General features: G+C 45.5%; 1 protein-coding gene across 5 annotated transcripts in view; it reads left to right on the forward strand.

Moving 5' to 3' along the window:
- LOC115192235 (ribonucleoprotein PTB-binding 2) overlaps positions 1-22,500 on the forward strand; it is a 74,075-nt gene that overhangs the window by 39,771 nt on the left and 11,804 nt on the right. For 4 of the 5 annotated variants that reach the window (XM_029750511.1, XM_029750508.1, XM_029750510.1 and 1 more), the window contains exons 4-9: positions 10,842-11,033; positions 18,283-18,403; positions 19,047-19,132; positions 19,244-19,342; positions 20,060-20,171; positions 20,902-21,215. In XM_029750511.1, the coding sequence (XP_029606371.1) occupies positions 10,842-11,033; positions 18,283-18,403; positions 19,047-19,132; positions 19,244-19,342; positions 20,060-20,171; positions 20,902-21,215 (924 nt within the window). The remainder of the gene's footprint in view (positions 1-10,841; positions 11,034-18,282; positions 18,404-19,046; positions 19,133-19,243; positions 19,343-20,059; positions 20,172-20,901; positions 21,216-22,500) is intronic. The other variant, XM_029750512.1, reaches the window with a different exon arrangement.

A 22,500-nucleotide genomic window follows, 5' to 3' on the forward strand; every position in this document is an offset into this window, starting at 1 on the left:
CCTCATCCTGAGGGAGGAGATGAATGCCATTCATATTATAGAGGGACTGGTAGTGGGGGTGGTGGGGCTCTCTGTAAATGTTTTAGTCTTTATGTCAGCACTGGACAGGGACCAAGGACCAAGGAAGGGAAGAATGGAGGAGTGGAGAAAGATGTCACTGGCTCAGTGGAAGTGCAGAACTGAGGCCACTAATGATCATCTTCAGCCAAACCCTCTCTTGCCATCAGTTCATATTTTCAGGTTGCGTGGGGAAAGCTATTGGACACTGGCCAGCTGTCATTTATTTACCTATTCCTTTACCATTGGACGAGAAAATCAGAGTGGGTAGTGTTCGTATTTTTACCTGTTAGACGATGATTAACGGATGTATTACTGTGTTACCCCCAATGGGGTCGGTGCTGGTGTCTGTTCTGAGGGTTTGGTTTCCCTCTCAGCTGCTTGACACCCTGCTAAATTACAACTCCTACTCTCTGCTCTGTATGTAGAGCCCTCCGAGTCAGATCAGTGCATTACACACACACGCGTCAGACACACAAACGCACACACACACTTTTTTTTTAAATTTTGTTTTTTGTTATTTATTTTATTGAATATCTGAAACATACAATATATTTGCAGTGAAGCCGCTCAACAACGACATCATACCAGTCATCCAACAGACTCCCATTCAGAGCGACACACAGAAGCATCCAGGGTCAATGCCCTGCTCAAGGGCACGTTGACAGATCTCCCACCAGGCCAATAACCGTGAACCCGAACCCTCCAAGATCCTCCCACAGTTCCCCAATAGTTGCCGCTCAACCATTCGAGACCCCTCCCACAGCCCCCCCCCCCCCCCAAGAAAAATTTAAATACAATTAATGCCATTCCCCACCCCCAAGAATGCACCAACAACCAAGAGAATGAACTAAAGAGAAAAAAGGAAAAGACGGAAGAAAACAGCAAACAACAATGCAAAAAAATGTAATTAATAAATACATTGAAAACAAAGGACATCAAGGACAACTAAAATCAGAACAGCAATGCCAACTGTATATGTTTGTGTGCATGTCTGGCACTATTACATTATTTGAATGAGAGTGTGTGTATATGCATGTGTACAAACACCTGCATGGCATCAGCCTCAGGCAAACCGGCATTAGTTGTAAAACACTGCCCCTCAGTGTCATTCAAACTGACTTTTTATGATGTTTTATTCAAACTTTTTTATTTATTTTTTTACTTTTATCTTTGACCATGATTCTATTTCCCGCACAGCAACTCCACTCCCACTTGTCTCCAATTCCACATACCAACCCTCAGCTTCCCTCAGCCCATCCCATCTATCTCTGCTGGCCACCCACTTCGGGTTTCTACGCAACATATCTTTCAACTATGCAGTGATGTTTAACGTACAATTTCAATCTATCTAATCGAATAGAATCCACAGATTGCGAGTTTAAGATAAATACTTTTACTAATAGTATTAGTAATTGACTGACCCGGTCTCTCAATATCTCCTATTTCTAGGGTCAATTTTAGATCAATGCAATTCATTTTCCGCCATTCCTGAACCTAAGACCAGAAACAGGCTACGGCAATACCATATTGATTCTGTATCCTCACAACAAAATCTGCAGATCTTAGATGATTTTATGCCCCAAATAGTCAACATTTTGTTGGTGGCAAGAATTCTATATAATAATTTTGGCTGAAAAGCACGAAGTCTTGAATCTTTCATTTTATATATCAACTCATACACCCTGTACCATGGAATCGGTACATCAAAAATCTCTTCCCAACTATTTTGCAATCTGTATGGCACAGTTGTCAACATCCTGGTCCTCAAATGAAACTGGTATACTTTCCTATTTATGCAATTTTTATTCCTCCGCCAGTTTTGAACCTTTATATTGGGCAGACAGACCAGTTCCCTACCTCCTCCCGCTGCCACCTGCCTCCTCCATTTTTTGGGTAATGCTGTAATCAATTGGTTGTACTCTTGGATTGAGCAGCCCTTCCCGTACAATTCTGATAACTCCATGTAGGACAACTCTACCATTCCAATTTACAATATAATTTAAGAACCAAATAACCTTTTCAAACATCTTTCCCATAAATACAGGTATTGTATCAACCAGCACATTTGAGTTCAGCCATAATATTTGTTAGAACAAATATTACATCTTTTCAGGGGAATGACATTTAAATTGTAGCCAGCTCTGCAATGCTTTTTTGAAAAAGAGAGATACTTTGAAAAAAGTATCATTTTCAATTAATCGAAAATGAGACATGGCAATCTGCACAAAGGCAAAAAGGCAATTTTTAAACAATGGATGAGCTTTTCTTAATCTACTTGAGAACCATTTAGGGTTCAAGTAAAACTTTTGAATAAGTGAAGCTTTTAGAGAGAGGTTTAGTGCTTTTATATTTAATAATCTAAACCCACCATATTCATTATATAGATAGTAGAGGTCGACCGATTATGATTTTTCAACGCCGATACCGATTATTGGAGGGCCAAAAAGCCGATGCCGATTAATCAGCCGATTTTTATTTATTTATTTGTAATAATGACAATTACAACAATACTGAATGAACACTTATTTTAACTTAATAAAATAAATCAATAAAATCAATTTAGCCTCAAATAAATAATGAAACATGTTAAATTTGGTTTAAATAATGCAAAAACAAAGTGTTGGAGAAGAAAGTAAAAGTGCAATATGTGCCATGTAAAAAAGCTAACGTTTAAGTTCCTTGCTCAGAACATGAGAACATATGAAAGCTGGTGGTTCCTTTTAACATGAGTCTTCAATATTCCCAGGTAAGATGTTTTAGGTTGTAGATATTAAAGGAATTATAGGACTATTTCTCTGAAACGCTATTAGCGCGCACCCGGCTAACTAGCTAGCCATTTCACATCGGTTACACCAGCCTAATCTCAGGAGTTGATAGGCTTGAAGTCATAAACAGCGCAATGCTTGAAGCATTGCGAAGAGCTGCTGGCAAAACGCACGAAAGTGCTATTTTGAATGAATGCTTATGAGCCTGCTGCTGCCTACCACCGCTCAGTCAGACTGCTCTATCAAATCATAGACTTAATTATAACATAATAGCACACAGAAACACGAGCCTTAGGTCATTAATATGGTCGGATCCGGAAACTATCATCTCGAAAACAAAACGTTATTCCTGTTACATTGCACAATCTTCAATGTTATGTCATAATTACGTAAAATTCTGGCAAATTAGTTAGCAACGAGCCAGGCGACCCAAACTGTTGCATATACACTGACTCTGCGTGCAATGAACGCAAAATGACACAATTTCACCTGGTTAATATTGCCTGCTAACCTGGATTTCTTTTAGCTAAATATGCAGGTTTAAAAATATATACTTCTGTGTATTTATTTTAAGAAAGGCATTGATGTTTATGGTTGGGTACAGTCGTGCAACGATTGTGCTTTTTTCGCAAATGCGCTTTTGTTAAATCATCCCCCGTTTGGCGATGTCGGCTGTCTTTGTTTGGAAGAAAGTCTTCACAGTTCGCAACGAGCCAGGCGGCCCAAACTGCTGCATATACCCTGACTCTGTTTGCAAGAGAAGTGACACACTTTCCCTAGTTAAAATAAATTCATGTTAGCAGGCAATATTAACTAAATATGCAGGTTTAAAAATATATACTTGTATATTGATTTTAAGAAAGGCATTGATGTTTATGGTTGGAGCAACTTGTACCTAAGCGATTATATGCAACGCAGGACAGGCTAGATAAACTAGTAATATCATCAACCATGTGTAGTTAACTAGTGATTATGATTGATTGATAGTTTTTTATAAGATAAGTTTAATGCTAGCTAGCAACTTACCTTGGCTTCTTACTGCATTCACGTAACCTCGTGGAGTGCAATGTAAAGCAGGTGGTTAGAGCGTTGGACTAGTTAACCGTAAAGTTGCAAGATTGAATCCCTGAGCTGACAAGGTAAAAATAACCCACCGTTCCTAGGCCGTCATTGAAAATAAGAATGTGTTCTTAACTGACTTGCCTAGTTAAATAAAGGTCTAAAAAAAATAATAATTAAAAAAACGGCCAAAAATACCGATTTCCGATTGTTATGAAAACTTGAAATCGGCCCTAATTAATCGTCCATTCCGATTAATCGGCCGACCTCTAATAGATAGGCACGTTTTATTTTGTCTGGTTTAGCGTCCCAAATAAAGCAAAATGTTTTTTTGTCATATGATTTGAAAAATGAATTATCAGGAGTAGGCAGCGCCATAAGTAAGTGAGTAAACTGAGATATGACTATCAGGGCAATTTTTTTCCGTAAATAGACCTCTCCATGGTTGCAGGATCTTGTCTATTTTTACAGGTTTTCTATTGAAATTCATTGTGGAGAGCTTATTTATATATTTTGGGATATGAATGCCATCAGCCCATTTTTTTAGGTAAACTGCAGGGTGATGTAAAAGTTGTATTTTTTAAAGATCCAATACGTAATATTGTACACTTATCATAATTAACTTTTCTGTACTCTTTGGACTAAAACCTATCTAGATCCTCAATGAGACATTGCAGGGATCTAGCTTGCAGACTTAATATAAAACTTGAGTCATCGGCATTCATGGACACCTTTGTTTTTAAGCCTTGGATTTCTAATCCTCTAATGTTGTTACTGGATCTGATTTTAATAGCTGGCTTTTCGATGGCCATAACGAATAGATATGGTGACAGCGGACACCCTTGTTTAATTTCTGTTGACAATTCAAAATTCTCTGAGAAGAAGCTGTTATTTACTATTTTACACCTGGGGTTGCTATACATTATTTTTACCCATTTTATAAGAGAATTACCGAAATGTAAAAAATCCAGGCATTTATAAATAAAATACAATCTTACTCTATCAAATGCCTTTTCAAAATCCACTGTAAATACCAGGCCTGGCTTCTTAGATGTTTCATGATGTTCTATTATTTCGAGTAGTTGTTGTATATTATCTCCAATGTATCATCCATGTAAAAAACCTGTCTGATCAGGATGCACAATACCTGGTAAAACCCTTTTAATTCTGAGTGCTATGCATTTCGCTAGTATTTTTGCATCACAACATTGAAGTGTAAGAGACCTCCAGTTTTTTTAGATAGACTGGATCTTTATATTTGCCATCTGGGTCTTGTTTTAATAATAGAGAAATCAGATCTTCCTGCTGAGTACCTGACAGACTACCATTTCTATAGGAGTAGTTAAAACAAGCTAACAATGGAGCTTTTAGTATATCAAAAAAGGCTTGATATACCTTTACCGGTATGCCATCAAGCCCTGGGGTTTTTCCAGACTGAAAGGATTTAATAGCCTCAAAAAGTTCTTCCTCTGTAATTTGGCCTTCGCACTGAACGCACACACACTTTGTGTAGAAGATGAATGAGCATAACAGCTTAATGCGTTTGTGTGAGATTGCAAGTGTATGTATGTGCCTCTCTCTTTTTCTAACTCTCTCTCTCTCTCTGTCTCTCTCTCGCTTTGCCCTCGCAGCATCACTCACTCACTCACGGCAACCTCCCTCCCTCAGGGCGTTGAAGTGGTAGACTGGTAAAGAGGAGAGGAAGGTAATTTCCATAGTGTATGGCTAATGTATGCTGATGGCCTATCGACCTCCTCCTACACACCTCTCCTCCTCATCCCTCTCTCCTCAGACCGGAGGGACTGGCAGACGAGTGGGAGTGGAGGAGAGGAAATGGTGGGGTGAGAGGATGGGCGATGGAGGATTATGACAGCAGCTGCGTTATGGTATGGAGAATCTGTACTACATGCGATTCAGTCCTGCTTTGTCATACCTTTCCATCTAGCTGAAGTGTGGCCAGCTGTGAGCAGGAAGCCTATGTTATTGTCAGTTGGTCTGCATTTTCAAGTTTAACGTTTAAATGTCACGCGCACAAGTACAGTGACATACCTTTCTTGCAAGCTCCATTAGGCTGCCATGTAAGTGTATGACAGGACTGAGGGTCCGATGCGTTATTTAAGTGATCCCTTCTGCTGACGGACACAAGTATTTTTTTTATCCCAAATGGCCCCCTATTCTCAATGGGCCCTGATCAGAAGTAGTGCACTATACAGGGGGAATAGGGTGCCATTTGGGATGTAATCAAGTACGAGGTTGAATGGCTCCTTGTCCAATTACAGTGGGCTTAAATTGACACATTTCCAGGCAGGGGATTTACTGACCGACGCCCTCCTTCACTCCATCCATCCATCCATCCATCCATCCATCCATCCATCCATCTATCCGTCTATCCGTCTCTCTTCCCCTCCCTCCTTCCATCCCTCCATATCTGCTTTCACTCCTATTGATGGACCGTGACCCGTGTAGCAATAATAACTCTGTGTCAGGAGACTACACTGGGTATCATAAATATTCACCCCCCCTTGGATTTTTTTCACCTTTTGTTGCATTCCAAAAGAGGGATTGAAATAGATTTATTTGTGATTTTTTGTTGGGGGGTGGGGGCATTGATCTACACAAAATACTCCACAGTGTCAAAGTGAAATAAACATTTGACCCATTTTTACAAATTAATAAAAATCCAATAACTAAAATATAGTCGTTGTATAAGTATTCACCCCCAATGTTTAGACAAGATTGAACTAATGTGGCTTAACAAATCACATAATAAGTTACATGGATTCACTCCGTGTGAAATAATAGGGGTTGAAAGGATTTTTGAATGACTAACCCTTCCTCTGTCCCCCATACGCACAACATCTGTCCCTCAGTCAAGTGTTGAATCTCAAGCACAGATTAAACTACAAAGACCAGGGAGCTTTTTGAAAGCCTCATAAAGAATGGCAGTAATTGGTAGATGGGTAACAATAACACATCAGATATTTAGTATCTCTTTAAGCATGGTCAAGTGAATAATTATGCTGTCGATAATGTATTAAACCACCCAGACACATCAAAGATTCAGTCGTCCTTCTGAACTGAGCTGCAGAACAGGAAGGTAACTGCTCAGGGATGTCACCATGAGGCCATTGGTGATTTTAAAACAGCTACGGAGTTCAATGGCTGTGACGGGAGAAAACTGAGGATGGATCAACTGCGTTATAGTGTCTCCACAATAATGTCGTAAATGACAGAGTGAAAAGAAGAATACAAATATACAGATTAAGGCACTGAAGTAATACTGCAAAAACAAACACTGCTCTGGTGGATTCTTCAAATCCAACACAACACATTTTTTTACATTTTAGTCATTTAGCAGACGCTCTTATCCAGAGCGACTTACAGTAGTGAATGCATACATTTCATACATTTTCTTTTTGTACTGGCCCCCCGTGGGAATCGAACCCACAACCTTGGCGTTGCAAACACCATGCGTTGCAAACGCCATGCTCTACCAACTGAGCTACAGGGAAGGCACTGAGTAACTGCCTCCTTATTTTCAAACGTGGTGGTGGCTGCGTCATGGTATGCTTGATATCGGCAAAGACTTGGGTGTTGTTCTGGATAAAAAGAGGTAGGATGGAGCTAAGCACGGCAGGTAGCGGCACTTAGCCTAGTGTTTAGAGTGTTGGGCCAGTAACCAAAAGGTTGGTGGATCGAATCCCCGAGCTGACAAGGTAAAAATCTGTCGTTCTTCCCCTGAACAAGGCAGTTAACCGACTGTTCCTAGGAAGTCATTGTAAATAAGAATTTGTTCTTCACTGACTCGCTTAGTTAAATAAAGGTAAAATAAAATAAGCACAGGCAAATCCTAGAGGAAAGCCTAGTTCAGTCTGCTTTCCACAAGGCCAAATCTACACTGGAGTTGCTTACCAAGAAAACAGTGAATGTTCCTGAGTGTCCAAGTTACAGTTTTGACTTAAATCTGATTGAAAATCTATGAAAAAAACTTGAAAATTGCTGTCTAGCCATGATCCCCCAACACCTTGACAGAGCTTTTGAAAAGAATCAGGGGTAAATATGGCACAATCGGATTTAGTGACTCGGGGTTGAATACTTTTATAATCAGGGTATATTAGTATTTTTGTTTTCATCAAATTTTTCTTCCACTTTAACATCACATAGTATTTAGTGACAATTAAATCAGTTTTAATCCCACTAAGTAACACAATAAAATGTGAAGAAATCCAGGGAGGGGTGAATACTAGCAATACCCACTGTATCTACTGGTGCTTATTGGTTTAGATTTTATTGAACCTTTATTTAAGCAGGGACTCATGCTGAGATCGCTGTCTCTTTTGCAGATTATACACATCAATTACACTGTACAGGAAAAGCAATACACAGTCAAATGAAACAAATACATTCTTCAGTAAAAAAAAAGGCCCTCTAACATCCGCCTGAACTACCCTGGAGGCACCAACTCCACCAACTTTAAGGCGTTTGGGAGATCATTCCACATGAGAGGCGCAAAAAAAAAGAAGAACTAAATGCAGATTTACCTAACTCGGTGGAGATTTGAAGGGATGTCTAGGGTTAGGCAACCCTGATTCCGGGTCTGAAAGTTAACAATGACGTAAGTTATGGCGGAGGTGTAGGCAAGAGGGCTTTCTAGAGAAAAAGAGCGCAATGCGTCGATCTGCCTACTTTCTGATACAAAATGCAATGATGCGTGCTGAACCTATACCCATTGCCAATAACCCAGAATGAGTGTTGACTGAATGATTTGTTTCCCGCTATTTAACGAAAGACTGGACCTGTCCTTAAAGAAGAAGCCTATTTTAATACTTAATTCCTTAACCAACTCATCAAAATGCTTTTTGAAAGAAAGCTTTTCGTCAGTGCAGATGCGCCGAGGGACAAGATCAATGAAGGCACCGTCCAAATTGGATGGAAACCAGCCTGCACTTTATGATGAGGAAACTGCTCTGTCGTTGCGTCAGTACTGAGAAGAGTGGTGCTCGTTTTGTGTGTCTGTGTGAGTGTACGGTATGGGTGCGTGTTTGTGTGAATGTGTATGCACTGTGTGTGTGTGTGTGTGTGTGTGTGTGTTGTGTGTGTGTGTGTGTGTGTGTGTGTGTGTGTGTGTGTGTGTGTGTGTGTGTTTATTTGTCTAAGTCTTAGATAGAAAGCCAGGAGGAGTAGGAGTAGCTGTATTACATCTCTCATAGCTCAGGTGGATTCTGTGAAAGCCAGCCACTTTGATAATGGGCTGAAAAGAGCTCTTTTGCAATCCACAACCTCTCTCTCTCTCGCTCTCTCTCTCTCTCTCTCTTTCTCTCTCTCTCTCTCTCTCTCTCTCTCTCCAACTCTCTCTCTCTCTCTCTCTCCAACTCTCTCTTTCTCTCTCTCTCTCTCTCTCTCTCTCTCACTCTCTCTCTCTCTCTCCAACTCTCTCTCTCTCTCTCTCCAACTCTCTCTCTCTCTCTCTCTCCCCTCCCAACTCTCCTCTCTCTCTCTCCTCTCCAACTCTCTCTCTCTCTCTCTCTCCTCTCTCTCCTCTCCCATCTCTCTCTCCCTCCCTCACTCTCTCCTCTCTCTCTCTCTCATCCCTCTCTCTCTCGCTCTCTCTCTCCCTCCAACATCTCATCTCTCTCTCTCTCTCACTCCTCTCTCCATCTCTCCTCTCCAACTCTCCTCCTCTCTCTCTCCTCTCCATCTCTCCCTCCTCCAATCCTCTCTCCTCCTCTTCTCTCTCTCTCCTCTCCAACTCTTCCCCTAACTCCTCTCTCCTCTCTCCTCTCTCTCTCCTCTCTCCCAACTCTCTCTCTCTCTCTCTCTCTCTCTCTCGCCTCTCTCTCTCTCTCTCTCTCTCTCTCTCTCTCTCTCTAACTCTCTCTCTCTCTCTCTCTCTCTCTCACACTCACTCACTCACTCACTCACTCACTCACTCACTCACTCACTCACTCACTCACTCACTCTCTCGCCAAAGCAAGTGAAATAGATAATAAACAATAAAAAATGTACAGTTAACATTACACTCACAAAAGTTCCAAAATAATAGACATTTCATAATATGTCAATATACAGTGTTGTAATGATGTGCAAATAGTTATAGTACAAAAGGGAAAATAAATAAATATGGGTTGTATTTACAATGGTGTTTGCTCTTTACTGGTTGCCCTTTTCTTGTGGCAACAGGTCACTCATCTTGCGTCTGTGATGGCACACTGTGGTATTTCACCCAATAGATATGGGAGTTTATCAAAATTGGATTTGTTTTTCAAATTCTTTGTGGGTCTGTGTAATCTAAGGGAAATATGTGTCTCTATGGTCATACATTGGGCAGGAGGTTAGGAAGTGCAGCTCAGTTTCCACCTCGTTTTGTGGGCAGTGTGCACATGGCCTGTCTTCTCTTGAGAACCAGGTCTGCCTTCGGCGGCCTCTCTCAATAGCAAGGTTACTGTATGCTCACTAAGTCTGTACTGTTCCTTCATTTTGGGTCAGTCACAGTGGTCAGGTATTCTGCCACTGTGTACTCTCTGTTAAGGGCCAAATAGCATTCTAGTTTGCTTTGCTTTTTTGTAAATTCTTTCCAATGTGTCAAGAAATTCTCTTTTTATTTTCTCATGATTTGGTTGGGTCTAATTGTGTTGCAATTACAGGAGATCTGTCTCTCTCTCTCTCTCTCTCTCTCTCTCTCTGAAATTTTGAGCCAGAATTCCCCAGAGAAGACACACGTGGACAGAGAGAAAGAGAAAAGGATAGCGAGAGTGAGAGAGTTGGACATGAGTTGGAGCTCACCTTGTGAGAGTATACTGCCAGCCTCTGGCGGCATGAAACACTCCACACACACACACTGTAATTGTGATGGAATAGGGGAGTGTTCATGCACGGTTTCGTTTGCTTGTTCAGTCGTTAGTTCTGTGCTGTTTTGAGTGAGGTGTGTGGTTGTAACGTGTATTCTCTGTGTTTCAGCTGGCCCAGGATGAGGGCAGCCCGGTGCGTGGCTTCGGGGTGGTGGAGTATGAGAGTGCAGAGCAGGCGGAGGCCATACTGATAGAGATGGACAAAACACTGGTGGGAGGACAGGAGATCCGTCTGTCTCTCTGCACCCCCGGAACCTCAGGCAGGAGCACATTGGCCGCGCTCATAGCCGCTCAGGGCGTGGTGAGTGACTGGACACACACACACACACACACACACACGGTAGATACACAAACACTCCCACCTCACACATTTATTAAAAATAGAAAATAGAGATGCATTTTACTGATTCAGATACAGAACAAACTTGAACTTGGGACAACCTGGAAATGCATGCGCTATGGTCAGGACTGCACACCTAGATAAACGGACGGCTCCATCGACTTGCTGCGTACGCTCACTCAATATGCTCGCGCGCATTCATACATGCATACATGCATATACATGAATACAAAATTGCCTCCTACTCACGCTCTCTCTCTGGTGCTGTGTGGCTGTTACAGTAACCATAACGGTGGCAGTTATAATTACAGTTGTCCCAGGGTAGGACTGGCTCACAATAAACCCACTCCCTCTGACGAAGAAAAATCATGCTGTGCCCACTGCCGCTGTAACAAACATACGCAAACACACACACACACGCACACACTGCTCAAATGTAATCAAACACATGCACAGACAAAATCACACACACACACACATTGATGTCTGCACAAACAAAAGCAGCACCTCATCTCTCCCCCATTCACTAATTTCTTCCTGTGGAGCTGTCAGGAACTGAAGGAACTGTCAGTCTGTCAACACCGCATCATCACCAAATAGAACTCGCACTGGTCATACCAGGTATTCCAGCGCATACCAGGTGATCTGGCACTAGGCATGCAGTAGTACTGTATAGTACTGTATAGTATTGTATAGATTCTTGTCCTCACACGACCCTGTATATCAGGTCTCTGTTTGAAGTGAGCAGATCAACTCTTATGTCCGTTTAGTTTTACTGTAGTAATCTTAACGGAAGGGAGATTTGCGTGTGTATACAGAGGGATACAAGGTTGGCCTATAGCCCCGAGACAGTATAGACTTAAAGAGGGAACCTTTAGGGGGGGGAGGCGATTTCCGACCCAAGTTAAGCAAATCAAATGTATTTATCTAGCCCTTCTTACATCAGCTGATATCTCAAAGTGCTGTACAGAAGCGTCTGTACATGGAACGCAGTTCCCTTTTTAATGCACTTTTCTCTCTCTGCGTATTCTGACCTTGAACTGAAGCACGAGGAAAGCACGCTGTTCACCCGCCGTTCGTTTTGGGGGGGGGGTGGAGATTGAGTGTCTACAGATGGACGTGTGTCTACAGATACGCCGTCTTCTAACCTTGAACGTATTCCCGAATAATTCCACCACCTTTTACCTTTTTTCCCAATAGAAATAACACCTTTTATCCACGCGCCGTTATTTGCGACTTGGTAAGAGGTATTGATAAGAGCTAGCTAGACGAGTCGTCCGTTTGGATACGGGAGTTGTAAATATAAATGACACTTGTTCTGTTTTACCTTTTTTAATCACTGGAGACAAATGGGGAAACCAGTCATAATGGCAGCAAACTGAAGCATATCAACATATCAACTTTCCCACAGTAAAGTTTATGAAATGCTGTCCCATTATGCAGAATTTAAATTGCGTTGCCTTTTATTAACTTGCAGGGATGGGCACTCTACAATTTCTTAAATTCTAGACTTTCTCTGTCTCCTATCATGTTAAACATTAGCCACTCTCAGTATCGACCGTCAGTAGGCATAATAACCACACATATTCAGCTGCCAATTTACTGTTAGTTCCCTTCGTTTGGTACAGCCGACATTATCATGCCATTAAATGACATTGTTTTGTTTACCTTCATTTGCTTCCTCTGTAAACGCTGGCACGGACGTGTGGTTGTTGCTGAGGATCATTAGTAACAGTAGATAATATATTTACATTTAAGTCATTTAGCAGAGGCTCTTATCCAGAGCGACTTACAGTAGTGAATGCATACATTTCATACATTTCTTTTCTCCGTACTGGTCCCCCGTGGGAATCGAACCGGCAACCCTGGCGGTGCAAACACCATGCTCTACCAACTGGGCCACACAGGACCATAAAAAAGACATGTAGGCTAAATGAAATCGTTATGGAGTGGAGCGCAGACCAAGCTGTAACAGTTTGAACCCATCGCATGGCGCAATACTCTGTCGTGTCATCACACAGTTCCATGGTTAGTGCAGGTAATAGATGAAGGTATAGCCTACTACTGTACACTATTCTCCCTACTATAATTCTATGTACATTAATCATCCAACATTAACATGGGTTGAAGAACTGAATGAATGAAACTACTGTTTTCTTTCTTTCGTGCGTAAAGGCTCTCCTAAATAGTCTACAAGATCAAAGTATTTTGAAATCTACCAATTGGTGCTGAAACACATATGAATATGCATACAGTGCATGAGGAATTATTCAGACCCCTTGATTTTTCCCAAATTGTTTTGCGTTACAGCCTCATTCTAAAATGTATTAAATCGTTTTTTGCCCCTCATCAATCTACACACAATACCCCATAATGACAAATCAAAAACAGGTCTAAAAAATGAAAACTGGAATATCACATTTACATAAGTATTCAGACCCTTTACTCAGTACTTTGTTGAAGCACCTTTGGTAGTGATTACAGCCTCAAGTCTTCTTGGGAAAGATGCTACAAGCTTGGCACACCAGTATTTGGGGAGTTTCTACCATTCTTCTCTGCAGATCCTCTCAAGCTCTGTCAGGTTGGATGGGGAGCGTCACTGCGCAGCTATTTTCAGGTCTCTCCAGAGATGTTCGATCTGGTTCAAGTCCAGGCTCTGGCTCGGCCACTCAAGGACATTCAGAGACTTGTCCTGAAGCCACTCCTGTGTTGTCTTGGCTGTATGCTTAGGGTCGTTGTCCTGTTGGAAGGTGAACTTCGTCCCAGTGTTCATCAAGAATCTCTGTACTTTGCTTCGTTCATCTTTCCCTCAATCCTGACAAGTCTCCCAGTACCTGCCTCTGAATAACATCCCCACAGCATGATGCCACCACCACCATGCTTCACCTTAGGGATGGTGCCAGGTTTCCTCCAGACGTGACGCTTGGCATTCAGGCCAAAGAGTTCAATCTTGGTTTCATCAGACCAGAGAATCTTGTTTCTCATGGTCTGAGAGTCTTTAGGTGCCTTTTGGCAAACTCCAAGTGGGCTGTCATGTGCCTTTTACTGAGGAGAGGCTTCCGTCTGGCCACTCTACCATAAAGGCCTGATTGGTGGAGTGCTGCAGAGATAGTTGTCCTTCTGGAAGATTCTCCCATCTCTACAGAGGAACTCTGGAGTGACCATCAGGTTCTTGGTCACCTCCCTGACCAAGGCCCTTCTCCCGCTCAGTTTGGCCGGGCGGACAGCTCTAGGAAGACTCTTGGTGGTTCCAAACTTCTTCCATCTAAGAATGATGGAGGCCACTGTGTTCTTGGGGACCTTCAATGCTGCGGCACATGTTTAGTACCCTTCCCCAGATCAGTGCCTCGACACAATCCCGTCTTGGAGCTCTACGATCAATTCCTTCGACCTTATGGCTTGGTTTTTGCTCTGACATGCACTGTCAACTGTGGGACCTTTATATAGACAGGTGTGTGCCTTTCCAAATCATGTCCAATCAATTGAATTGACCACAGGTGGACTCCAATCAAGTTGTAGGAACATTTCAAGGATGATCAATGGAAACAGGATGTACCTCATAGCAAAGGGTCTGAATACTTACATTTCTTAAAAACCTGTTTTTGCTTTGTCATTATGGGGTATTGTTTGTAGATTGATGAGGATTTGTATTTATTTAATCCATTTTAGGATAAGACTGTAACGTAACAAAATGTGGAAAAAGGGAAGGGTTCTGAACACTTTTCTGAATGCGCTGACTAAAAGGTACACCTTATTTAAAGGGATGGCTTAAGATAAATGTACTGAAAACCCTGTGGAATGAAAACTCCACGGGAAAATCTATTGGCCAGCAAGTAGGAGGGTTTCCAGCGGTTGAATTAAATGTATTATTCAGCGCGCGCAAGGGAACCATGTCTGCAAAGCCTGATTCGCACCTGCATAAGGTACGTGTGAATACTGCTGCTATAATAATATATATAATATCGCTGCTCTGGCACCCCAATGGTGGAACAAGCTCCCTCACGACGCCAGGACAGCGGAGTCAATCACCACCTTCCGGAGACACCTGAAACACCACCTCTTTAAGGAATACCTGGGATAGGATAAAGTAATCCTTCTAACCCCCCCCCCCCTTAAAATATTTAGATGCACTATTGTAAAGTGGTTGTTCCACTGGATATCATAAGGTGAATGCACCAATTTGTAAGTCGCTCTGGATAAGAGCGTCTGCTAAATGACTTAAATGTAAATGTAATGTAATACCAACCACTGAGAAGTGCATGGGAGTGACGTAAATTCCTAAGTCGGAAATCAGCACCTTGGTGACCACTATTCACTGTCTGAGTGACTACTATAACAGTGCTTTAAGGTGGAGTATTTGACATCCTATTTAATTCTGTGGAAGAGCATTCCTTGGGCTCGTTCTCTTGAACATATTCGAATGAACGAGATGCAGACGGAAACCGTAGCGACATGAGAACCCTGGAAGGAGAGAAGGAGAAGAATAGAGAAGACACGGAGGAGAGCCGCTGTACTCAGAGGAGGATTCCTCCTGTCATTTATTCCGTTTGTGAAACTGAGTGTGAACACAGGACCAGATGGACCTTCCCCCCCCCTCCTCTTTTCTCCTCTCTATCCCTCCCTCCCTCTCCTTCCCTCTCTCTGGTGTGATTGTGTGGGAGTCAGGCTTTCTGATGCTTGAAGGAACCAGCCAGCAACCAACCAAACACACTGATGCGCACTGACATTTTCTCAGAAAGAAAGAGAGAGAGAGAGCCTCCTTTCTTCTTCTCCCTCTGAAAGAAGCTGTCAGCGACAGATCCCGCTGTGCTTCGGGGACGAACCTGTCTCACTCAATACCCAACTAACATACACTCTGTATGATACACACTCTGTATGGCAGGCTAAGACGCGCGCCATCAGAGGTAGCAATGCACACTGTACTTCCCGTATTTAACAGGATACAAGCGAGTCTGAATTCAGCTGAACTCAGTTTGAAGGGTAAATATCATCTTGGTAATGTTATTGCGGATGTCTACTCTGTGAGTCGGTGTCTGCGGGCTTAGAGCGCGCTGTACTGTGAGTCGGTGTCTGCGGGCTTAGAGCGCGCTGTACTGTGAGTCGGTGTCTGCGGGCTTAGAGCGCGCTGTACTGTGAGTCGGTGTCTGCGGGCTTAGAGCGCGCTGTACTGTGAGTCGGTGTCTGCGGGCTTAGAGCGCGCTGTACTGTGAGTCGGTGTCTGCGGGCTTAGAGCGCGCTGTACTGTGAGTCGGTGTCTGCGGGCTTAGAGCGCGCTGTACTGTGAGTCGGTGTCTGCGGGCTTAGAGCGCGCTGTACTGTGAGTCGGTGTCTGCGGGCTTAGAGCGCGCTGTACTGTGAGTCGGTGTCTGCGGGCTTAGAGCGCGCTGTACTGTGAGTCGGTGTCTGCGGGCTTAGAGCGCGCTGTACTGTGAGTCGGTGTCTGCGGGCTTAGCGAGCTGTACTGTGAGTCGGTGTCTGCGGGCTTAGAGCGCGCTGTACTGTGAGCGGTGTCTGCGGGCTTAGAGCGCGCTGTACTGTGAGTCGGTGTCTGCGGGCTTAGAGCGCGCTGTACTGTGAGTCGGTGTCTGCGGGCTTAGAGCGCGCTGTACTGTGAGTCGGTGTCTGCGGGCTTAGAGCGCGCTGTACTGTGAGTCGTGTCTGCGGGCTTAGAGCGCGCTGTACTGTGAGTCGGTGTCTGCGGGCTTAGAGCGCGCTGTACTGTGAGTCGGTGTCTGCGGGCTTAGAGCGCGCTGTACTGTGAGTCGGTGTCTGCGGGCTTAGAGCGCGCTGTACTGTGAGTCGGTGTCTGCGGGCTTAGAGCGCGCTGTACTGTGAGTCGGTGTCTGCGGGCTTAGAGCGCGCTGTACTGTGAGTCGGTGTCTGCGGGCTTAGAGCGCGCTGTACTGTGAGTCGGTGTCTGCGGGCTTAGAGCGCGCTGTACTGTGAGTCGGTGTCTGCGGGCTTAGAGCGCGCTGTACTGTGAGTCGGTGTCTGCGGGCTTAGAGCGCGCTGTACTGTGCTGCTAAGCTCAACCCTGCAGGTGGTTGCATTTACACTTCCATCAGTTTCCGTCACCATAAGGACGGAAACAGGGAGTATTTGAGGCGCTTGAATTTCAGTGTGTGTGTACTGTCGACCAAGCTCAGGGTGTTTAGCTAGTGTGTTGTCTTCCTTACCCTCTGGCTGAGAATCTGGCCTAAACCGAGCCAGCCCACCCTACTCCCATTCTATCCCCTGGCTGAAGCTCCATATGGTAACACATGGAGAGGACTCCCCCGTATCTCCTCCCCGGCCCCCAGTGGGAAGGCACGTCCTGACCCCTTAACTTGGTTTAGTGGCTCACAGAACACACATTGCTGTAGCGCAAGGAGCAGACCTGAAGCACTGCTAGATTTCCCCCTCCCTCCCTCCCTCTCTCCCTCCCTCCCCCCTCCTCTCTGTCCCTCCCTCTCTCCCTCCCTCCCCCCTCCTCTCTGTCCCTCCCTCCCTCCCCCCTCCTCTGTCCCTCCCTCTCTCCCTCCCTCCCCCCTCCTCTCTGTCCCTCCCTTTCCCTCTCCCTCCCTCCCCCCTCCTCTCTGTCTCTCCCTTTCCCTCTCCCTCCCTATCTCCCTACCTCCCCCCTCCTCTCTGTCCCTCCCTCCCTCTCTCCCTCCCTCCCCCCTCCTCTCTGTCTCTCCCTTTCCCTCTCCCTCCCTATCTCCCTACCTCCCCCCTCCTCTCTGTCCCTCCCTCCCCCCTCCTCTCTGTCCCTCCCTCTCTCCCTCCCTCCCCCCCTCCTCTCTGTCCCTCCCTTTCCCCCTCCCTCTCTCCCTCCCTCCCCCTCCTCTCTGTCCCTCCCTTTCCCCCTCCCTCTCTCCCTCCCTCCCCCCTCCTCTCTGTTCCTCCCTTTCCCCCTCCCTCCCTGTTCTCCAGTAGCAGATGGGTGCCCTGCTGTAAACAAGTGACCATGGTGCCATCAGGAACAGCCTAATGAGGAGATCCCAGGCTCCACACAGAAACTGAAACTAGCACACAGAGTATCTGACACCACCACGATTCCACCACTATTACCACGTTTTACTAAACTACACTATCACTACACTGTCACTACACTATCACCGCACTGTCTGAGATGGAGCAAGCCGTGCTAACCTTTCCCTTTTGTGTGTGTGTGTGTGTGTGTGTGTGTGTGTGTGTGTGTGTGTGTGTGTGTGTGTGTGTGTGTTGGCAGATGTTGAGTAGTAAGAAGGGCTTACTGCCGGAGCCCAACCTGGCCCAGCTACTGAACAGCATGACCAACCCAGCAGCCCTACAGGTCCTCATGAGGCCCTACCACACTGGGAAACGAGGAGGTCACACTCACACACACACACACACACACATAGGCAGGCAGCAATTAGCTGGACTCTCTTCCTTGGAGGACTATTGTAAATTACATTGATAAGTAACTTATTTGCTAATATGTCGTTTATCAGGGAGATTTGTATCCGTCTCTTCCTCTCTGTGAAAGACAGGCATGGCCTTTTGATTAGCATGTCCCGTCCAATCAATTCTAAGCAGGTTTCTTTTTGATGAATGCCTAGTCATCTATTATAATGAACTTGTTCTCAGCCTCCATCAGAACAGACGAGAGCAGGAGGGAGTGGAGGCTGAGCGGCTGGCTCTTTAAAGAAGAACACACAATCGGGACTAAGTCTAAAATTAGCCCCTGATTAAATGTTAAACTTTCTACCTATTCTGGCGGTAGCTCCCATTAGCTTTGACGCGTACATTTATTCTGAGGGGGTCGTGGGTCACTAGCTGGAGTTATGGCTGAGACCATATCTCAGTGCCGCGTCCCATGCTCTGTTTCAGGTGCGCTGTAGCTCCGTGAAGTCTCCAATTTGCCCGAGAAACACTTAAGCAGTTTAATAAAGACATCTTTTTCTATTTATCTTCCATTATCCTCCGAGATGCACCGTTTACCGCGCCCCCCCCACCCCTCTCTATCTCCAGGGAAGTTTGGGCGGCACCCCAGCCTTTCTCCGTTCCTCAGACCCCCCCTCACAGCAGCCCTGCTACAACTGGGGAAGGTACAGCAGGTGAGAGTGGGTTGCGGGGACTGGGGAAATGAGTGTGTATGGTAACGTGTGTTACAGTACGTTTTACATGTGTGTGTACTGTTTTTCCTCCCTGTGTCGTTTCTCTCCCAGAGCGCCATGTTGGGGAACGGGCTGGTGCTGCAGAACCTCCTGCACATGCAGCTGGCCCAGCAGCAGCTCCTACACATCAAAGACAAGCACATCAGCAATGTGAGACAACATGTGGTGTGTGTGTGTGTGTGTGTGTGTGTGTGTGTGTGTGTGTGTGTGTGTGTGTGTGTGTGTGTGGGGGGGGGGTTTTTTGGTCGGCTGCCTCTGTCAGTCATTTGTAATGAAACATCACAACATTAGGGAAAACCTACTCTGCACAGTTAATGGGATCCGTGCAGAAAGGATTGGTTTGCGTCCGTAAAAAAAAACAAAAAACAAAAAACATTCTCACAATATTGAAACTTCAGTTCCCATAGAGACTGACGTCCTTCTCTCTTTATTTCCCGAACGTTCCTGTGTGCTGCGGCAGTAAAGAGATGCGTTGCACGACTCTGGGTTCCTGCATATTTGATGTCGTTTTTTTAAAAGCACATTGTGACACTATATGCAGAGAGCGTGTGAGAGGAGAGAGAGATGTCTTCATGTGACACACGCTGCTGGGTGCTCCGTTGGCCCCAGCCGTGGTAGTCCCGCGCGCCTTCTTTTTACGCGGAAGTGGAGCCGCGCTGGTGGAGTTGTGAGGTCGTTACCCGTCTCTGCATCATCTCGCCATCTTTTCCTTTGCTTTTCCTCTACTTCTCTCCTGCCGTCATCCGTCTTGCTCTCTACACTCTCACTCAATTCATCACCTCCTCTGTCAACTTTCCCCGCCTGTTTTCCTTTATCCTCTTCTCTCTCTCTCTCTCTCTCTCTCTCTCTCTCTCTCCCCCTCCCTAGGTATCCAGTCTGCTGGGTGACCCTTCTCGTCTACTCCTACAGAAAGCCCTGGGTCTCAGACCTCCAGCCCACATGGCCCTGGGCAAAGGTCTGCTGGGTGACTCCCCCATCGGTGAGTGGCCTGGGCTGGGTATGCATAGACCCACAGCCCCCCCCTTAGCACCACCTAGCCTGGAGGTCCTGCCTCATGTCTGTGACTGATCTTCTCAGCCAGACAACCTTACATTTGCAATTCAAATCCTCCAAATGACAGTCAGTATTTATGGAAATGTATTGAAATGAGTATGCGTCTCGTCTGGGTGGTCCATTTATCTGTGTTTGCTGGTATTGTGTTGTTTGCTGCAGGCCCATAATGGCTGACTGTTCTGGGGTGTGCAGGTCCTTCATTACAGGGATATTAACAGCTGGAATGAATGAAATCTGGGGATTGCAGGATGAAACGGGGGCTTCTGCTCTGCTGCTGGGGAATAGATATAATTGTAGGAGGTGCTCCGTTCTGAAACGTCTTAACCTGAGTTCATGTCATCTTCACTTGCTCCTGGCTAGATAAGGGTCTTTTTTTGTGTTGGATACATTGTGCTGCACATTGTATTAACAGTGATTTAATAGTAGAGTGGGAATGAGAATGTGGAGAAATCTATAGCCTGAGCACAGCAGGCATACCATACTTTGTTTACTCTGACTGTAGTGTATTGTAGGCTAGCAGGAAGTAAAGTGACTCACAGAAGCAGATGGGCCAGTCTGAGAATGATACTGCCTCTGGTGTCACAGTCCGACTTCCTCCTCTATCTTTGCTCTCTCTCCTTCGTCCGTCCCCCCGTCCCCCCCGCCCCCCTCCACAGAGTTGGGTCAGGAGTCCCTGCCAGCGTCCAGTCAGGCCACGGTGTCGGCAGTGGGCATGATGCCCTACCTGCAGGCGCGGGCACACCTGGGTATAGCCGGGGGAGGGGAGCTGAACGGGGCCTGCGTCTCCACCGCAGCCTCTGACAGGCAGCCAGCGCCTCCTGGGACCACGATGCACGCTCAGCCCCAGGGACAGAGCTACTCATTGGGAATGAGCAGCCCGGGGCTGGGCCCCCCTCCACCCAAAGCCCCAGGGGCCCACCAGCTCGGCCTATACAGCCACAGTAGCACTGACAGCAGTGCAGCTAGTGGAGTGAGTATAGAGCTCAGACACAGCACAACAATACAACAGGCTCTAGTGCTGGCACTGACTGTGATACCTGTAGCTCTCTCCTCTGCCCACCAGCCCTCTCTCTTTCTCTCTCTCTCTCTCTCTCTCTCTCTCTCTCTCTCTCTCTCATTCTCTCTCATTTTCACCATCTCTCTCTTTCTTTCATTCTCCCTCTCATTTTCGCTCTCTTTTCTATACATACATTATATCCCCCTCTCACACACTCCTCTCCAAGCCCTCCGGCTCTCCCTTCTGCCTGTCGGTTCCTATCTCCATCTTCTTCCTTCTCTCCCTCCAGCTCTTTCGTTTGTCTATCTGTCTCTGTCTGTCTGTCCGTCCACCTTGTCTCTTCTTTTCTCTCCTGCACCCTTTCACGTTGAGGGAGCACTTTAGAGTGGCCCTAAGGTTCTCTGGTTTTAGTCTCCTCTGTCTTTCTTTCTCTCTCTCTCTCTCTCATCCTCCTCTCTCTCTCTCATCCTTCCTTCTCTCTCTCTCTCTCTCTCTCTCTCTCTCTCTGACTCCTCTGAAACTTCAACATTTGTTTATGAGTTGGTGCTCTATGGCCCTGGGCCTTTTCGCCCGATTTAGTACTCAGAACCTCTGGCCTAATCCATAGACACACACACACACCTCGATACATTCACACACACACACACACACACACACACACACACACACACACACACACACACACACACACACACACACACACACACACACACAGATATACACACGAAGAGCAGGCACACAAACTAGTTCCAGACCCCGAAGGGTCTGTGGCCCCAGGATTTACCCACAATGCACTGCTTCTACCAACCTCTCTCTCTCTCTCTCTCTCTCTGTCTCTCTCTGTCTCTCTCTCTCTCCTCTCTCTCTGTCTCTCTCCTCTCTCTCTGTCTCTCTCCTCTCTCTCTCTCTCTCTCTCTCTGTCTCTCTCTCTCTCTCTCTCTCTCTGTCTCTCTCCTCCTCTCTCTCTGTCTCTCTCTCTCTGTCTGTCTGTCTCTGTGTGATGGCATGCCTCTGAGTTTCATTACTATTCCTCTCCCACCGTTCCCACTCTGGAGAACCTCTTACAGGAGCCACGGGGTCACCATAACGGAGCCCGGCTCCCAACACGGGCACCGTAATTAACACTGTGTGTGTGTCCTGTGTGTGGCCGCCAGGCACCGGCATTTGACTGCCGCTGTGAAGTATGTTTAATGGGGTGGATATGAGTCAGAGGATCTCGAGTTACATGATAATATGGCGCAGTTCCTCGAGGCTGTAT

This window comes from Salmo trutta, chromosome 4 (assembly GCF_901001165.1).
Source record: "Salmo trutta chromosome 4, fSalTru1.1, whole genome shotgun sequence".
Taxonomy (NCBI): Eukaryota; Metazoa; Chordata; class Actinopteri; order Salmoniformes; family Salmonidae; genus Salmo; species Salmo trutta.